The sequence below is a fragment of the Pogonomyrmex barbatus genome, unplaced genomic scaffold (assembly GCF_055798465.1).
Source record: "Pogonomyrmex barbatus isolate J1 unplaced genomic scaffold, ASM5579846v1 scaffold3, whole genome shotgun sequence".
Classification (NCBI taxonomy): domain Eukaryota; kingdom Metazoa; phylum Arthropoda; class Insecta; order Hymenoptera; family Formicidae; genus Pogonomyrmex; species Pogonomyrmex barbatus.
The window spans coordinates 9019362-9045735 of NW_028297127.1; the positions used below are offsets into that span (position 1 = coordinate 9019362).

General features: G+C 35.0%; 2 protein-coding genes, 2 long non-coding RNA genes and 2 pseudogenes across 4 annotated transcripts; 2 read left to right on the forward strand and 4 right to left on the reverse strand.

Moving 5' to 3' along the window:
- Window positions 1–137: 137 nt before the first annotated feature.
- Window positions 138–1501, reverse strand: LOC148935999 (uncharacterized). Its single transcript, XR_016139824.1, has 2 exons — window positions 1358–1501; window positions 138–774 (listed from the first exon to the last, which is right to left on the reverse strand). It is a non-coding gene; the product is annotated as an uncharacterized LOC148935999 (long non-coding RNA).
- A 99-nt stretch (window positions 1502–1600) lies between these two features.
- LOC105426426 (uncharacterized) lies at window positions 1601–2984 on the forward strand. Its single transcript, XR_967757.3, has 2 exons — window positions 1601–2658; window positions 2762–2984. It is a non-coding gene; the product is annotated as an uncharacterized LOC105426426 (long non-coding RNA).
- Window positions 2985–8591: 5607 nt separating this feature from the next.
- LOC148936000 (uncharacterized) lies at window positions 8592–9111 on the reverse strand (annotated as a pseudogene).
- Window positions 9112–9209: 98 nt separating this feature from the next.
- LOC112552555 (uncharacterized) lies at window positions 9210–10422 on the reverse strand (annotated as a pseudogene).
- A 1413-nt stretch (window positions 10423–11835) lies between these two features.
- On the reverse strand, window positions 11836–12388 carry LOC148936001 (uncharacterized). The gene has a single exon (XM_089079416.1). The coding sequence runs from the start codon at window positions 12357–12359 to the stop codon at window positions 11841–11843; it is 519 nt and encodes a 172-aa protein (XP_088935542.1). The 5' UTR covers window positions 12360–12388; the 3' UTR covers window positions 11836–11840.
- Window positions 12389–12530: 142 nt separating this feature from the next.
- Window positions 12531–16333, forward strand: LOC148936002 (uncharacterized). The gene is given in 2 exon segments (XM_089079413.1): window positions 12531–14289; window positions 14292–16333. Coding segments are annotated over 2 exon segments (1107 nt in total). The 5' UTR covers window positions 12531–13539; the 3' UTR covers window positions 14649–16333.
- Window positions 16334–26374: the final 10041 nt, after the last annotated feature.

A 26374-nucleotide genomic window follows, 5' to 3' on the forward strand; every position in this document is an offset into this window, starting at 1 on the left:
ACAAATTACTAGTGCTTTCCAACAGGTGACACTAGTCTAATTTCCACCGAAATTTTCAATTCGATTCTACATTCGCATACACTTGACCGGAAAAAAGATCCGGTTGAAGAATTTGAAAGATATCTATTAGATTCGGAAAAAATTAACGGAGACCGACTGGATTTGAACTCGGGATCCCTCGTCTACCAATCCGACACTTAGTCTGCACGACCACGACGGCTCCTCTCTGTTAGCTGTTTATATTCCGAATCTCTTTCATGACCGCTTACGGTCGTCTAATTCTTACAAATTACTGTGTTAAATCGTTTGTATTTCGTTTGAAGAATTTTGAAGTGCAATTGAAAAGATTTATGAGTTATTTAGTCAATTGTAATTAATTATTTTTTTTTTTCACTATGGATTTAGCCGGATTAATTAGTCGGAGGTGAATGGATGACACCCGTTTGACCACGTCCCGATTGACCACTAGCCACTCACAACGATTGAATAGTGGAAAAATTTTAGACGCTGGCCCCCTGAGAGCGTCAATCAGGAGCAGATGCGCACATTTTCAATCGGACACACCACTCACATCAGCCGATGCCTAGGAATTTTCTAATGAACCACCTATCAAAGTTTTTTATTTAATTGACCAATCGGCAATGTGTCCGATTGGACTTCACCCTCGTTTACTCTGTCTGTGAAAGTGACTGTAGTTCATCATTCGTTTACGCAAGGATGTATCTCATCTGCGCAGCTTTCGAAAGTCCTACTTTGGATGCTCTGCTTGCAGTACTGCGTAAACAAACACGAAAATGAATTTCATTAGAATAAAAAACAAAAAGGATCAGAAACAAATAATTAATTCAAGTAAAATTGCGTGCGGGCGTGCGAGCGGGCGGGCGTGCGTGGTGTGCGTGCGTGCGTGCGTGCGTGTGTGTGCGTGTGCGTGTGCGTGTGCGTGTGCGTGCGTGCGTGTGCGTGCGTGCGTGCGTGCGTGTGCGTGCGTGCGTGCGTGCGTGCGTGCGTGTGCGTGCGTGCGTGCGTGCGTGCGTGCGTGCGTGTGCGTGCGTGCGTGCGTGCGTGTGCGTGCGTGCGTGCGTGTGCGTGCGTGCGTGCGTGCACGCGCTAAGTAAGGCTGATGGCAGAGAACGAGACGTAAACGTTTACGTTTACCGTAAGCGTAGATGTAGGTTAAGGCAGAGAAAAACGTATTATTATCCATTTTATTATTTTTTATAAATATATTTGGTGATCTTAGTTTTATAAAAAGAGGATAAGAAGGGAAGGCGTGTGCTACGATGGAATCCGACCACGAACCAGTCGTAAAAATCCGCAACTATTTTGCGAAAAATATCATCTCAACCAGGAATCGAACCTGGATCTCCTGTTTACCGGGTAGGCATCTTATCCTTTCGAGGCATACTTGATGCAATTTCTCCTGTCGTGCTCCAGGATGATTATTTGTATATTTGCCAATGGCGTTGGAGGGTGTCGCCGCTGCAGTCCGACCTGCATCCATCGAGAGAATAGGACCATCATCTCTCTGGAGATGACCCTACCGGTGGTGGGGATTTGAGAGAATCATGTATATATATATATATATATATATATATTGTAATATACGTATATATATGTATCATTGAATTGTGACGTGTTATTCTAAACATGTTAGTTGCGATAAATATCATCACATGCTTTGGTAGTCGAAGGGATAAGATGCCTGCCCGGTAAGCAGGAGATCCAGTTTCGATTCCTGGCTGAGGTGGTATTTTTTCGCAAAAGAATTACGAGTTTTCATGACTGGTTCATGGTCGGGCTCCGCCGTGACGCACTCTCCCTTCTTATTTGACCGTGTGATGACATTTATTATAAATAACGTGTTTAGAATAACACGTCACGATTCAATGATACTCACACATATATACATACACTATATATACATATATACATATATATATATATATATATATGTATATATGTATATATATATATATATATATATATATATATATATATATAATAACGAGCTTAGTTTTATACAATCTGAGACATCTCTGCGAGATAGTTTACTACTGGTTTAATTGTCCTCTCGAGCTTTTTAAGTTTGAAATAAAGACGTTTCTCAGGTCATTGCGAATACAATATTTTTTTATGATCTTCTATTTTAAATAGAACACATAGATAAAAAATATTTTTAAAGAAATATATTTAAAATTATGATGACACGAAGTATAAAGCATGTTATAAACTAAATGATTTATTTACATTTAATGAAACAAAAATAATAAATCTTATATGATTACATCTTATGTTATTTTTTTAATGTACCTTTATACATAACTTGCAATATTTTAATGAAAATGAAAAATGAAGATGAATTTTTAATTTTGATAATATACTGGATAAATTTATACGTTCGATCTGCTAATATATAAAAGAAAACAAACTAGGTAATTAAATAGACAATGGCTTGTGAGGCCTATTAATAGAGATGAGAGATCAAAATGGGGATTATAATAATTTATTTCGAGAAATAAAAAATGATTCTAAATTATTTTATCGTTATACCAGAATGACTTTGATATATTTTCAGCAACTAGTACAAATAACAAAACCCTATTTAACAAAAAAAAGTTCTCGTGCTTTAAACCCAAAACTACTTTTAATAACTTTAAGGTATTGATATAATTATAACATATTTCATATTTAGATGCCTAGTAACTAATTCATACTATATAGTTAATATAAATATATTATAATTATTGTAATATTTTTTCAGATATCTTGCTACAGGTGACCGACCATTTAGTATAGCTTTGGCGTTTAGAGTTAGTGAAGCCACAGCAAGAGAAGTGATAAAAGAAGAAGTTTGTCTTGTTTTAATTAAAGTTTTAAACTCAATATATCTTTCTATACCTACAGAAGAAGATTGGAAAAAATGTACATATGGATATTGAAAGAAGTTGAACATTTCAAATTATCTGGGTTCTGTTGATGGCAAACATGTTATATGATTTAATTTCCTTAATAATTTCCTTATTTAATAGTTTTTTTATTTAATAGTTTCCTATTTTATTAAAAAGAATCAAATATATGACTTGATGACAAGGAATGAAAAATAAGAGCGTGACCGGTATAACTTTTTTTGTCTAGATGTTAGATGGAAAATTAATTTTATTTTCTACGTTGTATGCATGATTTTAGTTGAAATGATATATCAATAGAAATTTTGGAAGAACTAGTTTGCATCAGCAGAAATAGTAATGTAGTATCATTCAAAGAATATTTTTTTCTTTTCTTGTGCATCATTATTCTCGTTGATGCAAACTAATTCTTTTAAAATTTTTATTATTATATATCATCTCTAATAGAATCGTGTAAACGATTCGACGAACGATTCAAAAAATCAAATTAATATTTTTATAATTGTTCTTTCTTTTGTTTTTCTTATTTTTTATATATCATATTTTACAATATAGAATTTTATTTTTCTGCTAAGCCATATATTTGATTTCTTATTTTTTAATAGAATAGGTCTACTGGAAAAATCACTAAAAAAAAACGCATACATCAACAATAGTACCTTATGGGTAATACGGAAACCTATTGTTAAAACTTTAATTATTCTAAGTATTATGTAATAATTCTATTATAAACGTATTTATTATCATTAAATATTATAAAACACATAAAATATGTTAAAAAAATTTAATGTTTGTAAAAATAAAAATAATTTAATAAAGAAATTGATTTAATAATAGTTTGGAGGAAATGGTGCATTTTTAATATAAGACGTTTCTGAAGCATAAGGCTACGGCGGCTCGGGCGGTAGTGGGGAAACTGTAGACGTTATCTTTGAAATTGGGCAATTAATTCCGAGCATTGGTTTACTCTGTTAAGGCGTGTCAAAGAAAAAAAATAGAAGTTCAGTATTGAATGAATATTGAATATTGATTAGTGAATAGTTCAGTGTTCAATGAATAGTGATCAGTGAGGAAATAAAGTGAACTGAGAAAGAAGAATTATATAATAATCTTCTCTTTGGAGAATAGTTTGGAGAATAGTTAATCTGTATAAAGATTTATACAGATTTTTTATTGTTACATTTTTAATTATAAATTTAGAATATTGAAAATTTTAAAAAATGTTATTTCCTTTGAAAATTATTATTTGTTGTTATTCTAAAAATAAATAACCATTATATTTAACATAATTGTAATTGCATATATGTATAAATATATTTATAATACTTTTAAAATAAATTGTTTTATCTCTATACAAAAATATTTTTTTACTATTGTATATTTGCATTCCTATGTATTCGTTAAATTTTGTATTATTTCTAAATTTTATAAATATAATTAATATTTATATTAATATTTTTTAAATTTTATAAATTTAAGAAATATATATTTACATTTATCTTTTTATTTTAAAGTAATAATATTATTTAAATACGTTTATTTACGTACGTTTATATACTATTTTCTTTTGTTAAATATTTTTCTCATATTTTATGCAATATTTTTACCAAAATTAATAATATAATATAGTTTTTCTTTTTATTAATCAATATTTATATATTTTTACATGTATTTTTTAAATTATTTTTTTACTTTTATATTTCAAATTTGATATTTATATTTTATATTGTCTATAGAGTATTTTTTATTATTAGCTACGTATTTATATCATATTTATATTATTTTTATTTAATTTATCTCTTAAATATGATGCTAGCATATAAATAAGTTAGAAAAAGAGAGGAAGTAGTGTATATACATTCGATGTACTTGAAACTAATAAATAGATATATATTTAAAGTTTGGTGAAAGCGAGATAGAGAGTATAGAGAGTAGAGAAAGCATTTTAGTGCAGTCTAATACAGCATCGAAGAGCAGATCTATGATTAGTTACCTACTTAGCTCGCGCATGTGCAGTTCAATTTCGTACACGCTAACATCAAAGGTGCTGACAGGAAGTTTCGTTACTGTCTATTACTGAGGCGTCATTCACGCTCGGTATTACTCTCGTATCAGTCGAATCAAATCGGAGCGAACGGATCGGATAGTCGGACGGGACTGGATCTTTATCGAAATTCGCTGAGTTTATATACCCATTTTTGCGCTACGTCAACGCGTGATTTGTTAAAAATTATTTAGCAAAACAGTCGATCTGTCATGCCGTCGACGCGTAATAGATTAGCGTGTATCGCTTAATTGTGTTCGGGGATGTTCGGGCGACTCCGAATGGTGTAAGCCGCATAGCACGCGTTTAGTAACGAGCGTCAAAAACGCTCCGTTACAATTTTTTTATTTTAAAGTAATAATATTATTTAAATACATACATTTATTTTATATACTATTTTCTTATTAAATAAATATTTTTTTCATACTTTATGCAATTTTTTTTTATCAAAGATAATAATATAATATAGTTTTTTTTTATTAATCAATATATTATATTTTCATAAGTAGCTATATAAGGCCGGTTCTAACTCGGGAGCTCCGAGGGGGGTAGAGGGGCAGAAGGGTTCCGCGACGCGGGGCACTCCATAAGCGATGGATGCGGGATCCGCGGGGCAAGGGAGGGAGGAAGTGCGTCACTAGGCGCGGGGTCCGCAGGGCGAGGAGGTGGAATATGGTGCGGGATCCGCGAAGCGAGGGGTCAGCGGGGTCCGCCGCCGCCACCGCTGTCATCATGTTCTCTCTCTTACCATTTTTTCTTCTCTCTTCCTTCCTCTTTTCTTAAGTTCTCTCTTTTTCCACCAAGGTATCTCGTTTTGTCTTGATATCTTTTGTAATTTTAATTTTTTAAATTAATTATTTTATTTAAAATTAATTATTTTTTTAAAGGAGATTTTTTTAAATATTACTTAGTAATTTATTATTATTATTATGAGTGATATTATTATTCGCGACAAGATGCGTTGGCACGCGACTCGTTATCGCAGCGCAACCTGAAACAGCTGAATTGAAAGGAAGAATGGAGAATAAACCGAGTAATATTTATCATAATATATATTTATTGGTCATGTAATGCATAGTGTGCAATATTATCTATTGCGTACGCTAATAATTCACAATCTATAATTGAAGTTTTGTTCTTAATTTTGTGATTGATATTATTTATTTTTTTATCTACTTTATATATCATTTGATACACTCCGAAATTAGATATCACATGCGAAAATATTCCACATAGGTCGACGGTATGAAATATATATCTTTAAAACGGTAAGATCATTTTATCGGACACGTTAAAAAGAAGAAGGGAGGGTATGCGTCACGGCGGGGCCCGACCACGAACCAGTCGTGAAAACTCGTAATTATTTTTGCGAAAAAATACCACCTCAGCCAGGAATCGAACCTGGATCTCCTGCTTACCGGGCAGGCATCTTATCCTTTCGACTACCGAGGCATGTGATGATATGATTTATCGCAAATAACGTATTTAGAATAACACGTCAACAATACAATGATACATATATATATATATATATATTACAATATACATATATACATGTATTCTTTCGAATCCCCACGACCGGTACTCCAGAGAGATGATGGTCCTATTCTCTCGAATGCACTTCACTCCTTCGTGTCGAGACTGACTTTTCTTATGTGCACCATCTCGCAAGTAGGAGCGGTAGAATCTACTTCACTACTCCACTAAGAGCTACTTGGTACTCTAGAGAGATGATGGTCCTATTCTCTCGATGTTAAAAATTACAAACTTGCAATTTTACGTAGGTCAATGAAATATATTTTATTAAACATAAATAAGGAAATATAAAAAAACATTAATTTAAGAATGTAATATAGAATACAACATATACGATATGTTAGAAAATAAATTCTAAAATACTGAAATTTTAAAATATAACATATAAAATATAAAATGTAAAAAATATTGTAAAATATTATTTAGTAACTTAAATTTAATTTTCTTCGTCTTGTAATATATCTACCTCATCTAACCAATAATATTTTTCATTATTAATTATAAACTCTTTAATACACTCGCGACAATCTAAAGCTATATTATATTCCATTAAAAGTTTATGACAAATAAAACATTTTCTTTTTAATTCATAATTTTCTGGCACTACTTTACTGTGTAATGTGTGCCAGTTTGTTATTGCTACTCGAACACGATTAAAGTTTTGCACTTCTGCAAGCAGTCTTCATATATCTTTCGAAAAGGAGCGTCATCTTCTCTGTAGGTGATACTGGCAGAGTTTATAGCTTTTACGCATGTTCCCAGCAGAAGCGGCTTGTAAGTTTTCGGATACTCCTCCGGAATAACTCCGTCTACTGCTTTCACGCTTTCTTGGCTCGTTGGCGGTTTCATCTTTTGATTTTATTTCACAATTAATATTATATTTTATTTAACTCACTTAAATTTTTTTCTTTTATAATATTTACCTTATAAGTTACTCGCACGCACTTAGTATTCAGTCAGTAGAACTTGCACTTAATACTTGATGAATCGAGTCTGAATGTCTACTGACGGTTAAGGACTCCTTCGTCTTGCCGCTGATACATGATACGCTTTGCATCTTTCTTATTTTTTAGAAATACGGGTTGACATCGCGAGATTTATGTTAATGTCTTCTTTTTTCACTGACTATAACAAATAAAAACAAAGAAGTTATTTAAAATTTAAAAAATTATTGTAAATTTAAAATAAATATTCATACGTACCTTTATAATTTATATGTAGTATTTATGTGCTCTATAGTTTTAATATACACATATAGAACACATATCACACAACATTATTTGATATAGCGGAGTTCTACACTCGGTACAAAATAGTCCTTCCATTGTGCCAAAAGAGTCAATTTCGTGTATACGAAGAACATTAATATGCGAATACAAGTCTCTAATTCTCACAAAACATTCTGTACAAAATCTCGAACTAGAATTTCCTACTGAATAGTAAAATGTAACGCGGCACATTCTTCTTAGTTCATTTACTGCATTAATTTCACGTTGATTCAAGAGTTTATGTTTGAAACTCATATTAAAGTCAGTATCATCATTGTCATAATCAGAGTCTTCGAGCACTTCTTCATCAATATTCATTGCATCATCGTCGTCATCACTATCATCATCATCAATGTCATCAACAACATTATCATCATCACCGTTATTTTCATCTTCAATAACTTCATCTTCAACATTATCTTCATCTACCAAATCAATCACTTCAATTTCTTCTTGATTTGCTACTATCACTTCTTCATTCACTAAATCTATCACTTCGATTTCGTTTTGATTATTTGCCATTACTTCTTCATCGTTAATTAATATAACATTATTATCAGCCATAATATCTTTAATTTCTAACAATAGATTCAGAAGTCTCGTTCTCTCTTCCGTTTATATATCTCAATTACTGACAAAAGTCTCGGTCTCTTTCGTTTATATATCTCAATTTCATATGTTATATATCTCAATTTCATATGTTATATATGTGTATGTACTATCATTTGTGTCAAGCTAGCAGTTTTTGCATATACTTATATTTAGCATCTAAACTACAATATATACATGGATAGAGTAAAAGAATACAACACATTAATGTTTAAATATTTTTTATTTTTAAAATTTTTCTTTCTGGCGTTGTAACCACCAGTTAAATATTTTAAATACATTTTGTATCGCGCAATGTTTCGAATGTTTTACACATCGAAAAGTATTGTTAACATCTAGATTATTCAATGATTCTAAATCTTTATAATCAATATCCAAGGTTTCGATGATGACATCATTCCTCGCATCGCTATCGAGCATATTTGTCAACCATTCTTTCTTCTGATATCCTTTAATGTATATGAGAGCTTCATCTTCTGTGTCAATCACAGCTGTTGTAATCAAACGTTCCGCCATGCTATATGGAATCATTCCGTCTTCCTATCGCAAGCCATGATGATTTGCAATCAACCAGAAAGCGCAAGATTTGTCGGATTTTGTAAGGAGATGCCATGGTATAGAACTTGCAAAAATATAATGAGAGAATTGTCCCATTTCTCAACACAGCCACTTCCTTCACGACAAATCTCCTTCCGACGACGAATCCTTGCAGATCCGCAAACGTTGAAACGATCATCATGACGATCATGACGAAAAAACAATTCCTTTGAGACTACGCTCCATCGACAAATACATCGGATTTTTATTCCTTTCTTATATTAAAAAAGAAGGGATATTTGCAAACGTTGCAGTTTACATAATCTTGCGCACTACATTGGATAATGGGCAATACTCAATAACGCGATCGTGCAAGATGAGACAATAAGCGGTAGTATTCGGCGGTACATTTTCTTTACAATCAAATTCTATTCGTACATCTACAGTAGCGCTCTCGATGGATTCGTTTTGTTGCGAGCAGTCAATGACTATAATAGGTATTTTTGTCAAAAATGTTCCTACGGTGAAAAGCGTTTCGTAACAATCGTATTCGTAATATGATTTACGAAAACGTGCATACATGTCAAAGAGGATGGCGTATCTATTTTTGTTAAAAATCTAGATTTAAGTCGTCGTACGGATAAAATTCGGAATTTAAATAAAGTTTCACATTGGTCAATTTACAGTCATCGAATATCGTAACATCTTCAGACATGTTATTCTTTCGGCTCGCCTGCAGAGCAAAGATAACATACCGCGGTTTCTCTAGCTGAGTCGACGTTTTTACAGCCCACGAATGTTTAGTTGTACTTTGTAATAAAGGATACTCGTATAAATCCCACGAGCGAAAACTCATGCTCAGATATCGCCCACTTTCCAAAGCTCGCAACAAAGATAGTTTATTGATTTCATTCAACATTACATGAGGCATTCGCCACTGTACTTTGAATAATTCTATTTCCGGTTCCATCGTCGAAACTCCCACCATACAGTTGTTGTCGCTGCGCGCTCGTATCAGTATCAATTCGTGACGAGCGTTAACAACCACACGTTTGTAATCTTCGCAAAAGCCAAACAACAGATTGAGTGGCACGCAAAAATTAAAGTATCCTTCCGGTATGATCGATGAAATGTCCCATCCTGCGTTTCGCAAAATAGCGCCTTGTCATACGTCAGCGATACATAATTCTTGATTGTACTGGTTATTCCGACGTTTCTGTTGCGATCAATCTCCACATCATTGAGTTCGTATCGAATTTCATCAATTTCAAACATAAATGCTACACAATTGTTTCCAAGAATTGTCACTGATTCATTATTTTTCTTCTTTATCGTCAATTTTCCTTCGACATAGAGAAAGCTTTCGCATGGCAAGATGTATAAATCTTGCTGTTGTATAGGTATTCTTATTTCATCGTATTGTCCAAAGGTCGTGTTTGCGTACGGATTGTACGTGTGAGTCTCAATCTTGACGCGATCGTCAAAGACCGGCTCACTTCCAATATTTAAGATATCAATCATTTCGAACGATGAATCCTAATGATCTTAAAAATTTAACGTTGGATATGTTGAGTTTCTTTTTACCGTATGATTTAGTATTCTTAGTCGTCGCTTCAAAAATTGTGTCCTTTATTTGTTTCACCTGCTCGTTCAACACTAGCATTTCATTCAACACCCTTGTTATCGCTGTCGTCTGCGTATATGCAATCTAACGGTGATTTCCTCTCCGCGAAAATCGAGCAATTGGCCGTCTTGATCCACAATACGTATCGTTAAATCAGTAATGCTCCGTGCGATGATCGGAAGGTAAATGATTTGCATCGGCGTTTCCGATATTTTATATCCTGGTGGCACGCTCGGTGAAAACTCATGTATCGTATGTACGCACTTGTCGTTGCTGTACGCACCAGCGGTCATATTGCATTCTATGCGAATAATATTTACGTTGACGATATTTATCGGTACGTCTGATTCGTGCCATTGTTGCGACTCCAGCATACGATTCGACGAAAATCCAAGCAGCAGTCCAATGTTATCAGGTTTGACGAAATTTATTCGATAAGCGCTTGATCTCGCTCTTCATCGTATTGTTATTAGCTCGAATAATCAATGGATACTCGTTCCCTTCATCTTCTTTTTCGAGCATCTTCTTTTTTACAACATCGTTGAGACGAGGATATTGTTGTAATATTGCACGTTTTAAATATCTGCTTATGTCATGCAGTTCGTGCGATCCTTCGGGAATGACAATTTTTTTGTCGTCTTGGTCAAAGTAAAATTTGTTATTAGACAATGTTACATTCGGTATCGCGTGGTACGTTTCAAAATCTGCCAGACCGAGTTCGTAATCACCATCGCTCAAATCTATGGCTGGAAAATAGCTTACCGATAGCAGACTACTCTTACCGGTCAACGTAAACGTTAATGACATGTTTGATCGAATACTGACTTTATACAACGCAATGTCGGTTCTTAAATTGATTGTCAACTCCCTTCAGAAACTGGCATAGTTGTCCACAATTGCTTTGATCATACCGTTGATATGCTGTGCGATTATATTCGATGTATGTCTTTTCTAGATATCGTACCAATTCCTTCGGTGGTCGAAGATTGCCAAAACTATCAAAATAAATAGCTCGATCCTCCCTCTTTGCATACGCTACCCAATGAGTATCCCTCAGCATTATCTAAATTCAAGATACCGCTCTCGTTTCGATGTATTCCTGTAGATAAGGTAGTACGCATAAAAACACCTCTAAAATACGGAATGCGCATACGCGTTGCCAATTGTTGTAGTTGTACATTGGTAGTTATACCTTTAGGAATTTTTAACGTCTCTTTGACGTTTTTTTTTTCTTGAAGAGGCACCTCGTCCACGCTTGTACGGAGCGAGATAAAGTCCATGACCTTCCATAGCACGATTATGACGTTTCAATTCTTCTAGTTGATGTTGTGCATGTTGCGTTTGTTATCGTTCACTGCCTTGGCCGCTCCACCAACCAATGAACCGAGAACTCCCAACAATGGCAGGATAGGTAGGATACCACCGCGTTTCGCTACTGGAAGTATTCTTTTATTCATTGCTTTCTTCATCGGCTTTTTCTTCAATTTCTTCTTCATTTTCAAATCTATGCCGATTTTTGTCTTAGCCTTCATGGCCGCCCAGACAGCTGCGGCGGTAGCTCTTTCCAGAGTCGAATCTCTCGCGGTGATGCGTTTTCGCGCTTTTGCGGCGAATATATTGTCGGCTACGTGTCGTTTAGCGAGATCGTTGCTTTGTGAGTAAGCTATATCGTGTTCGCGACATGCAGCATCCAATATATTAATTCCTCGATCGCCTCTAGCCAACCGCTTTTCTAAATGCGTTCTAGGACTGCAAAATTGATATCCGGGGATATGCAATTCGAAAGGAAGCGCATTTATCGCTCGATTTAACAGACCTCTGCTTCTCGCTGACATTCGTCACAATTCTTTATCAACATCGGATCGTCGATGTGTGTGCGTTGCCACGGTTGGTTATAATGTTCGACGCAGCGACGATAGGTTCGAACCTCCAAATCCGTCTTTATATGCTCGGGCAGCTTGTCCCACAAGAGATCTATGCAGTTTTGAAATTCTCGTAGTAAAACAACTTTCGATATATATTGTAACTGTTCGGATGTTATATTGTAAATATCGCAGCTATCTGACACGATAAGAAACATTTTGATTACTGAGCGGTTTCGCTCCGTACTCCTCTATAAATAGATCCGCTTTTTCTACACTGTTTTCAGTTATTGTCGTTGTAGGGAGACAAAATGCAATTCGTGCAACAATCACAGACGATCAGAGTGATTAATTTAGACGACAAAGTACAACTTGAAAGGAAAACACGCAAACGTGGAAACATGCTTCCTATTTCTATACGTGGTATCATATGTGGACCGTCAAATTGTGGCAAAACAAACGTGTTGATAAGTTTGCTGGAGAGTCCACACGGTGTGCGCTTTAAAAACGTGTACATATATTCTAAATCGCTGCAGCAATCGAAATATCGATACTTGGAAAATTTATTAACATCGATAGAAGAAATTAGTTTTTTACATTCTCCAATAATAGCGACGTCATTCCACCGAGCGAAGCGCTTCCGAATTCCATCTTTATCTTTGATGACGTAGCGTGCGACAAGCAAGATAGTAAGAGAGTACTTTGCAATGGGCCGTCACGCTGATGTCGATTGCTTCTATCTCTGTCAGACGTATGCAAAGATACCCAACCATCTTATACGCGACAACGCAAATCTGTTGATTCTATTTAAACAAGATGATACCAATCTAAAACATGTATATAATGATCACGTAAACACTGACATGTCCTACGAGGATTTCTGTGAATTGTGTCGCAGTTGTTGGCAACAAAAATATGGTTTCGTAGTGATAGACAAAGACAGCACGCTTGCTAATGGACGATACAGAAAAGAATTTAACGATTTTGCGATACTATAATGTTGTTAGTTGTTATTGATACGTCGACTAGACAACGTTTACGAACATGGATAATAACGAGGAGATTAGAGATTGCGAGAAGATAGTAAAGCAGATTGCGAAAACGAGCGATTCAATTTGCAAGAAATATCGCGCCTTAAAAACGTAAGGGTAAGATGGAAGAGAATATTGCTTTGGAAAGACAGTTCAAACCGATTGTCGAACCTTTGATTCAAATTGTTGAAAATACCGGCGCTGAAGAACCTAACTATAAAATGGAGTCTAACGTGACAAGGGAGACAAAACGAAAACGGTCGCAAAATTTAGATAATTCACTGATAACTTCTACTCCACAAAAACGATCAAACGCTTTATTGGACGTATCAGTGATGACCTCTATTCCGAAGCCTAACGTGACAAGGGAGACAAAACGAAAACGATCGCAAAATTTAGATGATTCACTGATAACTTCTACTCCACGAAAACGATCAAACACTTTATCGGACGTATCAGTGATGACCTCTGTTCCGATTAATGTCACACATCATGCAACACCATATGAACAGCCTTCGAACAATATTTTACCTGTCGAAGATGTTTTCGAAATTACCAACGAGTCACTGGTGATGTCTGTTCGACTTCAGTTACAAACCTCGAAAGGTCCTCGAAACGCTGCAAAATCATTTCGGTCTACTAGGAAACAAAAATACATGGAAGCTGTTTTAACCGGAAACAAGGATATAGATAACGTTTATAGTGTTTATTTCACCAACGATGGATTGATGCTTGGTGATAAGCGTTTCAATGTAAGCAAAGATGACAATATATTTATAAACGGAATAAGATATTTGGGAACGGAAGGTCTTTACGAGTTAATTTTTAAAAAAGTACCTGACAATGAATTGTACACTGAAAAAGAAGAAAAAAGAAATAGAAATACAAAGATATTTTGCTACTGACAAACGCGCATAGACGTAATCATAATATGCTTAATCCAATTATTGGTAATAAAGGATATAAATACAAGTATGTAATCGCACCCCTTCTACCCCAAAAAGTCGGAAGACGTATACCACGTGTCATGACACTAAACGATAATGCCATCGATTACGTGCATTGGGATGATCCAAATGAACTTGTAGATCGTCTCCGATTACTCGAGGCTTCGCGCCAAGTTGGACACAACGCTCACGACAACGAGATACAGTCAATTATCGAGGAACTTGTTGAAGCTCATTATAAATTGAACTCTCATTATAAATTGAACCGCGTGTCAAGGAAATGAGTCATTTAACAAGTGTCGAAATGCCAATCAACAAGTTTGGGACATCACTTGGAAGAAGCGGAGCGGAACCATACTACCAATGGAGTGGATTAGTCAGAAATTACGTGCGCGATAATGCTCTTTGCGTGGTCGCAACCGACTTTGATGCAAAGTCACGCAAAATTCGACGTGTAGCGTTACCGGTAGATGATGGCGACGTAAACAAACAGTACGTGGAACATAGTGTACAAATTTTGAAGGATCGACAGAACGAAATCGAGAAGAAATTGATTACGTTCCAAAAGGACGTACAGATTATTTTAAACGAGCTTCGACAAATGATTACTCATCGCACCGAGAGTAATCATTAGTAGATAAGAATATACACTAAATTTTGTATTATTTGCGTGTCGTGATATTCGAGAAGAAGAAAAATTCTGAGAAGCAGTGGCTAGTGGAGAAACTGTACGCTCCGGCGAGAAGAAATTTTCCACGAAGACGTGTCATAGTACGCGGGTACGATGACCTATGGCAGGCAGATGTAGTCGAAATGCGACTTATACGCGATTCAACAAAGGTTACCACTATATCCTCACTATTATCGATGTGCTGAGCAAGCACGCATGGGCCGTACCACTCAAGACCAAGAGTGGAGACGAAGTTGCAAGAGCGATCGAAAAGATAATTCGAGACGATGGAAGATGTCCGAAAAATTTGCAGATCGACAAAGAAAAGGAATTTTATAATGCAAATGTACAAAAAGTCATAAAGAGACACGATATTAATCACTATTCGACATATCGTCGAACGGTTCAATCACACGTTGAAAAATGACATATGGAAGATGTTTACTCATAATGGCAATTATAGATGGCTCGACTTGTTATCACGTCTCGTCTTGGCGTATAATACGCATCGAACTATCGGTATGCGACCCATAAATGTTACCCCCGCAATCGCAGACAAACTCTTGACCACAGTGTATAATCACATAAAAATTGCTGCACCCGCACGATTCAAAGTAGGCGATTCGGTACGTGTGAGTAAATTCAAGACAATATTTGAAAAAGGTTATACACCAAATTGGACCACGGAGGTGTTTAAGATCATCAAAGTTTAGAAAATTAATCCCGTGACGTATTTATTGCAAGATTCATGTGGAAAATCAATCGCTGGAGGATTCTACGAATACGAATTGCATCGCGTTGTAAACCCCAACGTATATCTCGTTGAAAAAGTATTAGGCAAAAGGGGGAATGAGGTTTATGTTAAATGGTTGGGATTTGATAATTCGCACAATTCATGGATACACAAAAGTAATGTGTTATAAAATAAATTTAATACAAGTTTCTTTATATAATACATGTATTACAATTATTATTATAGAAGTAAATGAATTTTTATTTACAATATATAAATATATATTATACAAAATAAATGAGTTTTTATTTATAAGATATGTATTATAACGATATTTTATAATGTCCCCATGGCAGTGTGTCGGTAGAGTCGGGTACAATGTATCGCTTATCATCGTACGGACTTAGAGCAATTTTTATTTCGGATATCGTATATACTTTATGCATTTTTGATCTTATACAAGACTGCTGTCGTGTTATTTCAGTCTCATATCGCAAACACTGTGTGTAATCATCAAATGTTATCGATTTTGTTACTACGTTACTCTTGATGCCTTTCACTTTTTTCGTATCATTTTTTCCATCAACACGCAAGGCGTACATTTTTGCTCTAAGCCCTATGAATTCAGTCATAATTGCACCATTGTTTTCGTCCTTCATCAAATTTGGTATCTTTTTATTAGCAAGTGGAATACCGTATACATTATCAACCGCATAATCATTCGTATCGAATCTTTCAATATTACGTTTCATGATATCGTAGACGTCGTCGCACTCGATGTGAATCGATGTAAATTAAACTATCGGTATCCGTGTACATTACTTTACATTTCTCGCCATATAATGGTGACATGTAATCATAATGAAATTCATACAAACATGTCTTTGATATCAAGGATGCACATACCTACATAGATTGGTTTGTTGAACTTCACCTCGAGTTTACGCAATTCGATTGCGATCAAGTTCTCTGAAAAAACGCTTCGGCTGTGGAAATTTGGTTTCGCGATCATTGCCTCCGCGCCATATCTTCCCTCCCATTTTGTTAAAAGTTTAACGTCGACGTGATTGCGCACATTCTTCCATGGTTTTGCCAAAGATCTCGTTGTTCATCAATTTATATAAATTTTTCTCGAAATCATTTTTAGCGAGTGTTCTAAATTTCGTATTGAGTTCGATATACTCCCGGAGCCATGAAGATTGCGAAAATTGCAATACGCGATGTATTTTTGTAACGCGAAGACCGTGACGAATACATTGCTGTAGGTTGTGATAATGTATGACATAACGTTTCTTATCGTACAAGGTTGCGAGGAGTTTGTCCTGTCGCTTACCGGGTGATTTATTGCGCGTTGGACAAAACGATAGGTTAATGTGCGCGTCGTGAAGATGTTCCGGGTATTCTAAATCTACCTTGAGAATGTAACCGATAGGCGAATCCAGTGGTGTTGCGTTTAAAATTGAACACGTCGACGATCCATCGAAAATTTGCGTAAGGCAATGGTTGACACATTGCCCAACCGTACAAGTTGTTAACGTCAAAGTACATAAGATACGACGATGGTTTCAATGAATCGTATGACTGCGTGTACTTGTTGTTGGCTCGCGCGTATCGGTTGGAACATTGAGTTAGACCACCGCGTATACCGCGTTCGATGAACATGATCATGTCGATGTCGGTGAGCAGTTCGAAATTGACGCGAATATGTTTCAACATTGCGTCCCGTAAAACTCGGTATAATAGTACGCAGGATCGAGTCCATAACTCGCGATGCAACTATCACGAAAATTTTCAAAGATATCAGCCAACAACAAGACCTCAGTCTTGAGATATAAATCACTGTATTCGCCGAGCGTTCGGATAGAGAACCGCTGCCATACATTGCCGGCGTGCGCGTAATCGCTCTCAGACACAGTGTCACCTGTCAATGAACTGTAAAATGATTCGCGTGATGATAAACATAACTCCTCCAACTTTTCGACGCAGTCAATATACTCGTACGGAAAGATACCTTTTCGCGTCAGTAAATTAAAATCTTGTGTCGATAAATTTTGAAACTCGCATTGCAATACTCGTAGCTTATCTTTACTCAAGAAGGATACCAGTTTGTCGAGACTGGTATTGAGAAATTTGAATGAATCAATAAATCGTAATTTAACACAATTTTTTTGATCATTTTTGTCTTCCGTATCTTTGACATTTTTTGTAAACGAAATATATTTTTCTTTTATTATCGGAAATAATTCTATTCGTCCTTCATATGCCGTAGCTATTTCCGTAATGATAAAATGCACGTCATAGCCGGATAAATTGTGAAAAACTATGGGAATGCAATGCGAGTCTTTGTAATTTAAATTACAATTTAAATGCGCGGGACCTCTAAATCGACCAGTTAGATGGCAATGATCGCGTACCCGCATGTCATCTGGAGCGAACGGTTTTTCGCACACGTGACAGTACGTAGCGTTATTAAATTTTTCCCAATCTTCTCGCATAAAATTTTCCATAGGGACATTAGCGGACAAAATAGTTTTTATGCGATGCGCTAAACTTCTGAGTTCCTCGGCAAACCACACGACGCAATCCTTATCGCGACGAAACCGATATGTGGATAGTGAGTTATCGCTATAAGAAATGAACGAATCATAGTCGAAGAATAAAAGAATAATCGACTATGATTGGTCAATTTCTTATGGTTTAAGGCTTAAATCACCTATTGTAAACCTAACCTAACCTACGTCTGTTACGATAAACGTAAGCGCTTATATATTCTGAAAAATACGTTCTGAAAAAATAAAATATAAAAAATTATAACACAAGATTCGTCGATTAAAATAAATTTATAAATTTATAAATTTGATTACTCTTTGCTCGTATTTGCAGACACACGTTCTGTTCAATAATCTAATATTACTGGATCAGCGAAATAATCTAAAATAAAATTTATATTAATATAGCTTTTCTTCTTTTAAACTCTGTTTAAAATTATTAATTTCTTTTATTTCGACGATTATAAAGAATAAAAAATGCAAATTTACGTTGAAGCTATATTCCCACAAAGATTTGAAAATTTGAATACAAATTAATAGTAATATTAATATATAATAAATATAATAAATTAGATCAGCTTGTTGTACCTCTTATTTCTTAAATTAATTAATTATTGTGTTATTACCGGTTGACCAACTATTTAATTTTACATAAAATACTTATAAAAGTTGCTGGAACAATCGGAACTTCTGCAGTGGAAATCATGTTAGTGTCATAACGTTTTCTAATTGGTTACGTCATCACAACTTTCAAGTGTCCCCGTTTTTCTAGTGTTGCAGGAAATCATGATACTAGTTCCACTTAGTACGTTTATACGGGCTTTTAACTTCGATTTATACATCGATGTTATAACTCCTACCTAAGTGAATCGTTTACACGTTCAGGCTTATCTTACTCCCATCAAGCTGAAATGACTTAACAATTTTCGAATGAAATGAGTCAAGGATTTCCATTAATATCAACATAAAATAACAAAAAATTAGATACTTGCTTATGGTATGATTATAGTCTAAAAGAACGTGACTTCAACAAAGCGAACTTTTAGGTAACATTATGAATGTGGAAATTATTAAATATTTATTTGTTAAGTAAGAAATGTAATATATAACTAAAAGTGAAATTAAAATTTTAGATTATTATAAGTTTTAGAATTGTATAATCAGAGAACATGGAAAGCGTTTCCTCATTTATTGCTATATATTTGACAAATGTTGAAACCCAGATCATGCAATCTACATTATTATTATTAATATTCGGAATATTTTGATTAAACGGCGACAACGTCTGAAAGAAAGAATATTGCTACACTCGTTAAACTGAATAACCAAATCTGAAAACAATGAAGAGTTAAGGCATTTAATTTTTATGGTTGGCATTATTGCCATCCTTACACTGCAGCCGTTTACACGTCCTTTTTACAACGATGTAGTAACTCTAAGCCTCTTCACCAAACAACTTTGAGTTGCTACATCGATGTAGTAACTTCGTCATAAAATAACGTTTACACGACATCTAACGTCAGTAGTTATAACATCGATGCTAACTTCGGCGTAAATCGAACCGTGTAAACGCAGTAATTCCCGTGCAGTACAGTATTAAGCTGCTTCTCGCCCTAATGAAGTGAACTGCAATATTCACGAAATGTTGGTATTTAACAATATATATAATGACACGGATAATAAATAAATATATTAACTTTTTTGAAAATTGCTTTTGAAAAATGTAAATCAATCAAGGATTTGTATCTTTATATTCCCGTTGAAATCATCTTATTCTAAAATCCAAGTGATAGGAGTTATAATTCTTTTTCAAAATTATGATGTCATAAAATTGCGTTTAACCTAATTTAACTCAAATGATATCTAACACAAGTGGTAGTAACTGTCTTGTATCTTAATATATGTATATATATTTCGACATCCCAGATAGCAAAATGCTTCAAATTTGCTGTCATATAGCCGAAAGTCGTTGCAACAACTAATTTAAACAAACTCGGGATAAGATGAAACAGCATTATGTCTGTCGCATTGAACTCAATAGGATGATAATTTTAATAATGACAAATCGATGACAATATGTCAGCATCAATCTACTATTCACAATTTAACGACAACTCCTGTTGTCAATTTGTCATCCGCAATTACCAATATGTTGATAGCAAATTGGCGACAACTTGAAAACAATTCGTCATCATCGGTATGCTATCCACACAACAGCATGTTAACAACGACATGACGGCAACAAATAACGAATGCTGCATATGTTGATAATATGCCATAACTAAATGTTCTGTGCCAGTTTCCCTGGTAAAAATGACAGATAGAATCGGACAGAAACAGACAAGATTTCTATCGGTTTCTGTTAGCTGTTTGTATACAAACAAAATCAACAATTTACAGTTTAGGCGATAGAAATCATATCCATTTCTATCGGCTCCGATTTTGTCCATAATTTTTATCAGAATTGTGCATTGTAAATATTTTGAAACAACACCGACAATGTTCAAGAAGTAATAGAGAATATATAAACTTATTATTTTTGAAACAACAACGTGTGTCCAGAAATCGCATTTTTTAACAAAATGACAATAAAATTATATCAGAAGAAATTTTTAAACAGATTTCAAAACAAACTGTTTCAAAAACGCTTCTAATATAATTATATTACCATTTAATCAAAATTGTATTAATTAATCAGGGAATGTTGTTAATTTTTATTCATATTTCTATTTTATTTTATTTTACTTATTTTATTTTACTATATTATGTGCAATATAATTAATATAAAGTTGCAATGTACATACATCAGTTGCTTAGGATAATATATGAATATTTGTAAATGTAATTAGAAATGAATATTTACAACTTATATATAAATCTCGAAAACTATATGTCTTTTTGCTAAAAAGTTGCCGTAAACGTGTGACATTTCATATTATCAACACTTTATTAGCATTGAACTACTAATCTAAAAAAATCTTCATGTTTGAAGACATATATGTGACAACGGATGGAAATCATTATATATGTTTTGTTGCTGTCATGTTTCATGATGCTCAAGATAAAACGATTAATCATTTGTTAGTGACATGTTGTTGATATATTGCTGATAATATAACATACTACTATTGCTGACTGTTTACTCTTAAAATTTCGTCAACTAATTGCATCCATAAGCAGATATATTGTTGTATTCGTTACGTGTCCTATTTGGGTGACACCCGTTTGATCACGTCCCGACCACTAGCCACTTACAGGGGCCAGCGTCTAGAATTTTTCCACTGTTCAAGCGCTGTGAGGGACGTGGTCAAACGGGTATCACCCGTCCTATTTCGATGTCAGCAAATATATGACAAATATATAGCAACATACAATGCATTAATTCAATATGCTTTATCATACTTGGCTATCTGAGATGGGAACGTTCCAGATGCGCACATTTTTAATCGAACTAATATTACTCATCAGCCGATACCTAGAAATTTTCTAGTGAGCCACTTATCAACAATTTTTTTATTTAATCGACCAATCAGCAATGTGTCCGACCTCACCCTCTGGGATCCTTCTGTAAAGAATTTTTAAATACATGTATATTTAAAATCGAATGAAAGATTTAATTACAAATAATTAAAGAGCTAATAGTACATAATGAAAAAAAATTAATATGAATAAAAAAATTTTTATATAAAAAAACTTGCACTGCTGGATCACATAAAGAAAATAAAACAATTTAAAGTAATAATATATTTAATCTAAATAACATTCTGAATTACATTAAATGAAAACAATTTCTATTATCTCTTTAATTTTTTGTAATTAAATCTTTCATTCGATTCAAATATATATGTATTTAAAAATTCTTTACAGAAGGATACGTCGGAATATTATATATATATTGAAATAGAATGAAAGCTACTACCACTTGTGTTAGATACATATCATTTGAGTTAAATTAGATAAACGCAATTTTATGACATCATAATTTTGAAAAAGAATTAAAGCTACCCTAACAGCACATGATATCATACAAATATTCTGTATTTATACTTGTTACGTCCAGCCCGAGGTAATTATTTTTTTTTTGAAAATGGATAGGCTAGGAAGGACGCTCTAAATACCCTCTTGCAGGTGAACGCGCTGAGGCGTTCTTACGAGTCGGACGCACTGTGCAGATCCACGAGTGCGAATCAACATCTTGAAAAAGATGCTATGACTTCGACTGCGTGACGTGCGTCCGTTGGTCCGTAATTTAGGCAAGAGAATTTAATCTCTTTTGCCAGGGACAGGACCATGTGCGAATCTTGGGATAACGCGGAATGAAAGAGGGAGGAAATAACTAAAACGATAAATAATTTGAATTTTACATATAATTAATAATTTTAAAAACGATTACAAGTAACTAACTACAAGATCCGCGTCATTATTTCTTGTGTTGAAGTACATTTGCTTAAGGTATATTTATATTTGATAAAATAAAAAAAGGTGTTACATACGGAAATTCATATAATATAAATGTTCTAGAAAATTTACGGATGTATTATTTAATTTTCGTGTACAAATTCGATTATATTTGTATGTTTATCTATATTCTAATTATTCTTATCTTACATTGTTTAATATATTTAATCTATATTTTGATATTCTTATCCTACGTTGTTTAATATATTTAAATCTATATTTATTCGTGTGTGGTTGTTTCGGAGAGGAGGTCGGATTTCTGATAGTGAGGTCTAGGGGAGGAGGGGAAGAAGTCCGGAGTTCGCAGAACTCATCCAAGGATTCCTACGGAAATCTGGATATTGGAAATTTGTGTCATGGTGCTCTAGGAAGAGCGCTGAAATCTGGGTGACCCAGATTCGAACGGTCTAATTGGGGAATAGGACGGAGGAGACATGCACAATGAATAGAGTCTTGTGCTAGAACAATTCGTGGTTTCTTCAGCACGTGTAAAAATACTCGGATATCCTAGACGAGAGGTAGTTGGCTGATCGACGAGCTCGCTTATTGCGATGATAACGGAGCCTCTTCAGGGCTCGCCTCCGTCTCTGAGCATCGGAAAGAGAGGATGATGTAGATCTCACTAGAAGAAATGAATTAGTTGGAATATGAAGGAAATGTCATTGGTCGTAAACCTTAAGGCTATCTCTGAAATATTTCAGGAAACCGAGAGATCCGACGGAGAAGAGAAATGAAGAAGAGAAAGAGAAAATTGTAAAAGAGGAGAGAAAAAAAAGAATAGATTTCCCGAATTATTCGGTGGCCATGAACCTGCTGAGTGCTCCGCAACGCATAGGGAGCCCGAGAGGTTCGACGACTGAAGCCAACAGAGAAGAAGCAGATTTTGCCGAATTATTCGGCGGCCATGAACCTGCTGAGTGCTCCGCAACGCATAGGGAGCCCGAGAGGTTCGACGGCTGAAGCCAACAGAGAAGAAGCAGATTTTGCCGAATTATTCGGTGGCCATGAACCTGCTGAGTGCTCCGCAACGCATAGGGAGCCCGAGAGGTCCGACGGCCCAAGCAAAGAAAGAAAGAGAAAAGAAAAAGAAAAAGGGAGTAGAAATGTAAGGAGAACGGCAGAGGATAGAAAGGATGTAAGGGAGAAATGAGAAAATATAAGGAGAAGAGACCCAAAAACTATTATTAGAGAATTTTACTATGTGTAGTCAAACTTACTGTTATTCTGAAATGCCGGAGACTTGGAACCCGAGATGATGAAGGTGGAAGCGGTGTCGCCAGGAAACTTGGTCACTTGTACTTGGTGAAAAAATATATTTCGACTGACACCGACTGATTAAATTACTGACAAACTGACAGACTGAAACTGTTTTGACCGCATGAAAAAAAGAAGTAGCAGTGCGCGTTCCGTGCCTTTAAGGGCACTATATATATGATTTCGTTGAGGAAAACATCTGTACACATGTTGTTCTTCCGCGATTAGAATAGGGATTATCCGCTTAGCCAAATTCTAGTAACCGACCCCCGGAAGAGATCAGTTGCGTAACCGTCGCGATCTAACAGCGTAACAGAACATGTGTCATCCGTTTATCTGCTTAACTAAATTCTAATAACTGATATCCAAAAAAGAAGAATCGTGCAGTCATCAAGATGTAACATCATTGTACTTCCGTGATTAGGATAATAGGGATTATCCGCTTAACCGAATTCTAGAAACCGACCCCCGGAAGAGATCAGTTGCGTAACCGTCGCGATCTAACAGAGTAACAGAACATGTGTCACTCGTTTATCCGCTTAATTAAATTTTAATAACTGATACCCAAAAGAGAAGAATCGTGCAGTCGTCACGACGTACTGAACGTACTGTGATCATACCAAATATACTAAGATTATTGGTATAAAATCTGTGTAGAATATCATTTGTATATTTTTAGGATATACTCAGACTATAGCAAATAAACTTTGCTATATATATATATATATATATTGAATTACTGAGATAATACTGAATGAATTATTCATGTACTCCTCTACAATGCGAATATACTGAAGACATCTTGAAATATACTGGTAAAGATATCTCAAGTAGCAAGATGATATCATCATGATGATGATTTAAGATCATTTTTCGTTATTCGACGTCAGTGTATTAAAAACGACAGTAAAATAAGATATTAATGTAAATAATATTATGCATAAATAATATTATGCATTATGCTTTAAATGATAAATAAATGTGTGTATTGAAAAATATATATCATTCTTTCAAATTTAAATTAAAATTATTTTTTCCCTTCTCCACCATTCCTTATGATATTAGAATAATAATTACTATATTTAAAATCGTAAGAATAAGAAATAGATTCGTAATAAGAGAGAGATAGTAGGTATACAATAGAGAGAGCCGCAACAGGGGAGAGAGATAGTAGGTAAAGAAAAAGAGAAGATAATATGAGAACATAGCAGTGGCGAAGCGGCGGTGACGGATCTGGGCGCTTCCGCGCGCGTCCTTGACGGTTCTCTTAACATGTCGCGTACAATCATCAGTGTTTTTTTCCTTGTTCCTTGTCTAAATCGGAAGCGTCATCATGTATCGACGCTTCACTTAATTTGTTTATTATTATTATCTAAATTCTATTATCTTGTCTTCTTTACTGGGCAACACATTTTAAAGGACCATCGACGAAGTATTCTCCCTTCTCTTCTCTTCCGCACACTCGCACCCCCTCGGAACTCCTGGGTTAGAACACGCCTAGTATACCTACTCAGTTCAGGTTAAATGCCGTGCACTATTAGACACGTGCGCTACCGCTAATTTCATCTCAGAAAATGTGATGAAATGTTTAAACATACCTGTGGTCTCACATTCGATGCTGATAAGTGCGATTAATAGTATGAATACCGAGTTGAGGGCCATAGCGAATTATCATACGGTCAAGACTCGACGAATTTTATAAAGAACTTATATGTTTGATAATACTCGCGATTGCGGACTTAATACCATCGGAAGTTTTCCCGTGAAGTCATTCGATCAAACTGCCTTCAAATATCCGGTTGGCGAATTCGGAGTTTCATCTGCTGCGATCTGTTGATCGGATCGGGAGCAACACTATCATTGTTCGCTGTTGGTCAGATTAATTTATCGCGCGAAGGACACGATCTATATTTACAGAAAACACGTTTAAGTTGGATAGTTGCTGGCCGCACAATATCACAAAATTCATTGAAATTCGCATCGTGTTATTTAACGGATCTAGAGAATTTACTGCTTAGATTTTGGACGATAAAAGAAGTCGCGAAAAACAAACCGATATCATAGGAAGAGATAGAATGTGAGGCGCATTTCGCAAAAATGATGTCTCGCGATAGCAGCGGTACACTGTCCGTTTGTCATTTCGTAGCACGATTGAGCGTCTTGGTGAATCGCGAACTATCGCAATCAAACGTAGCATCACTAGAACGCAAACTTCACATAAATTCAACGTTAAAGGCGAAATATGCTCGCGTAATAAAAGAACATTTGAGATTAGGACATATGAGTGAAGTATTTTGAGTGGAGGATCTCGGTGATGATGGCTATTATATATCTCATCACGCTGTA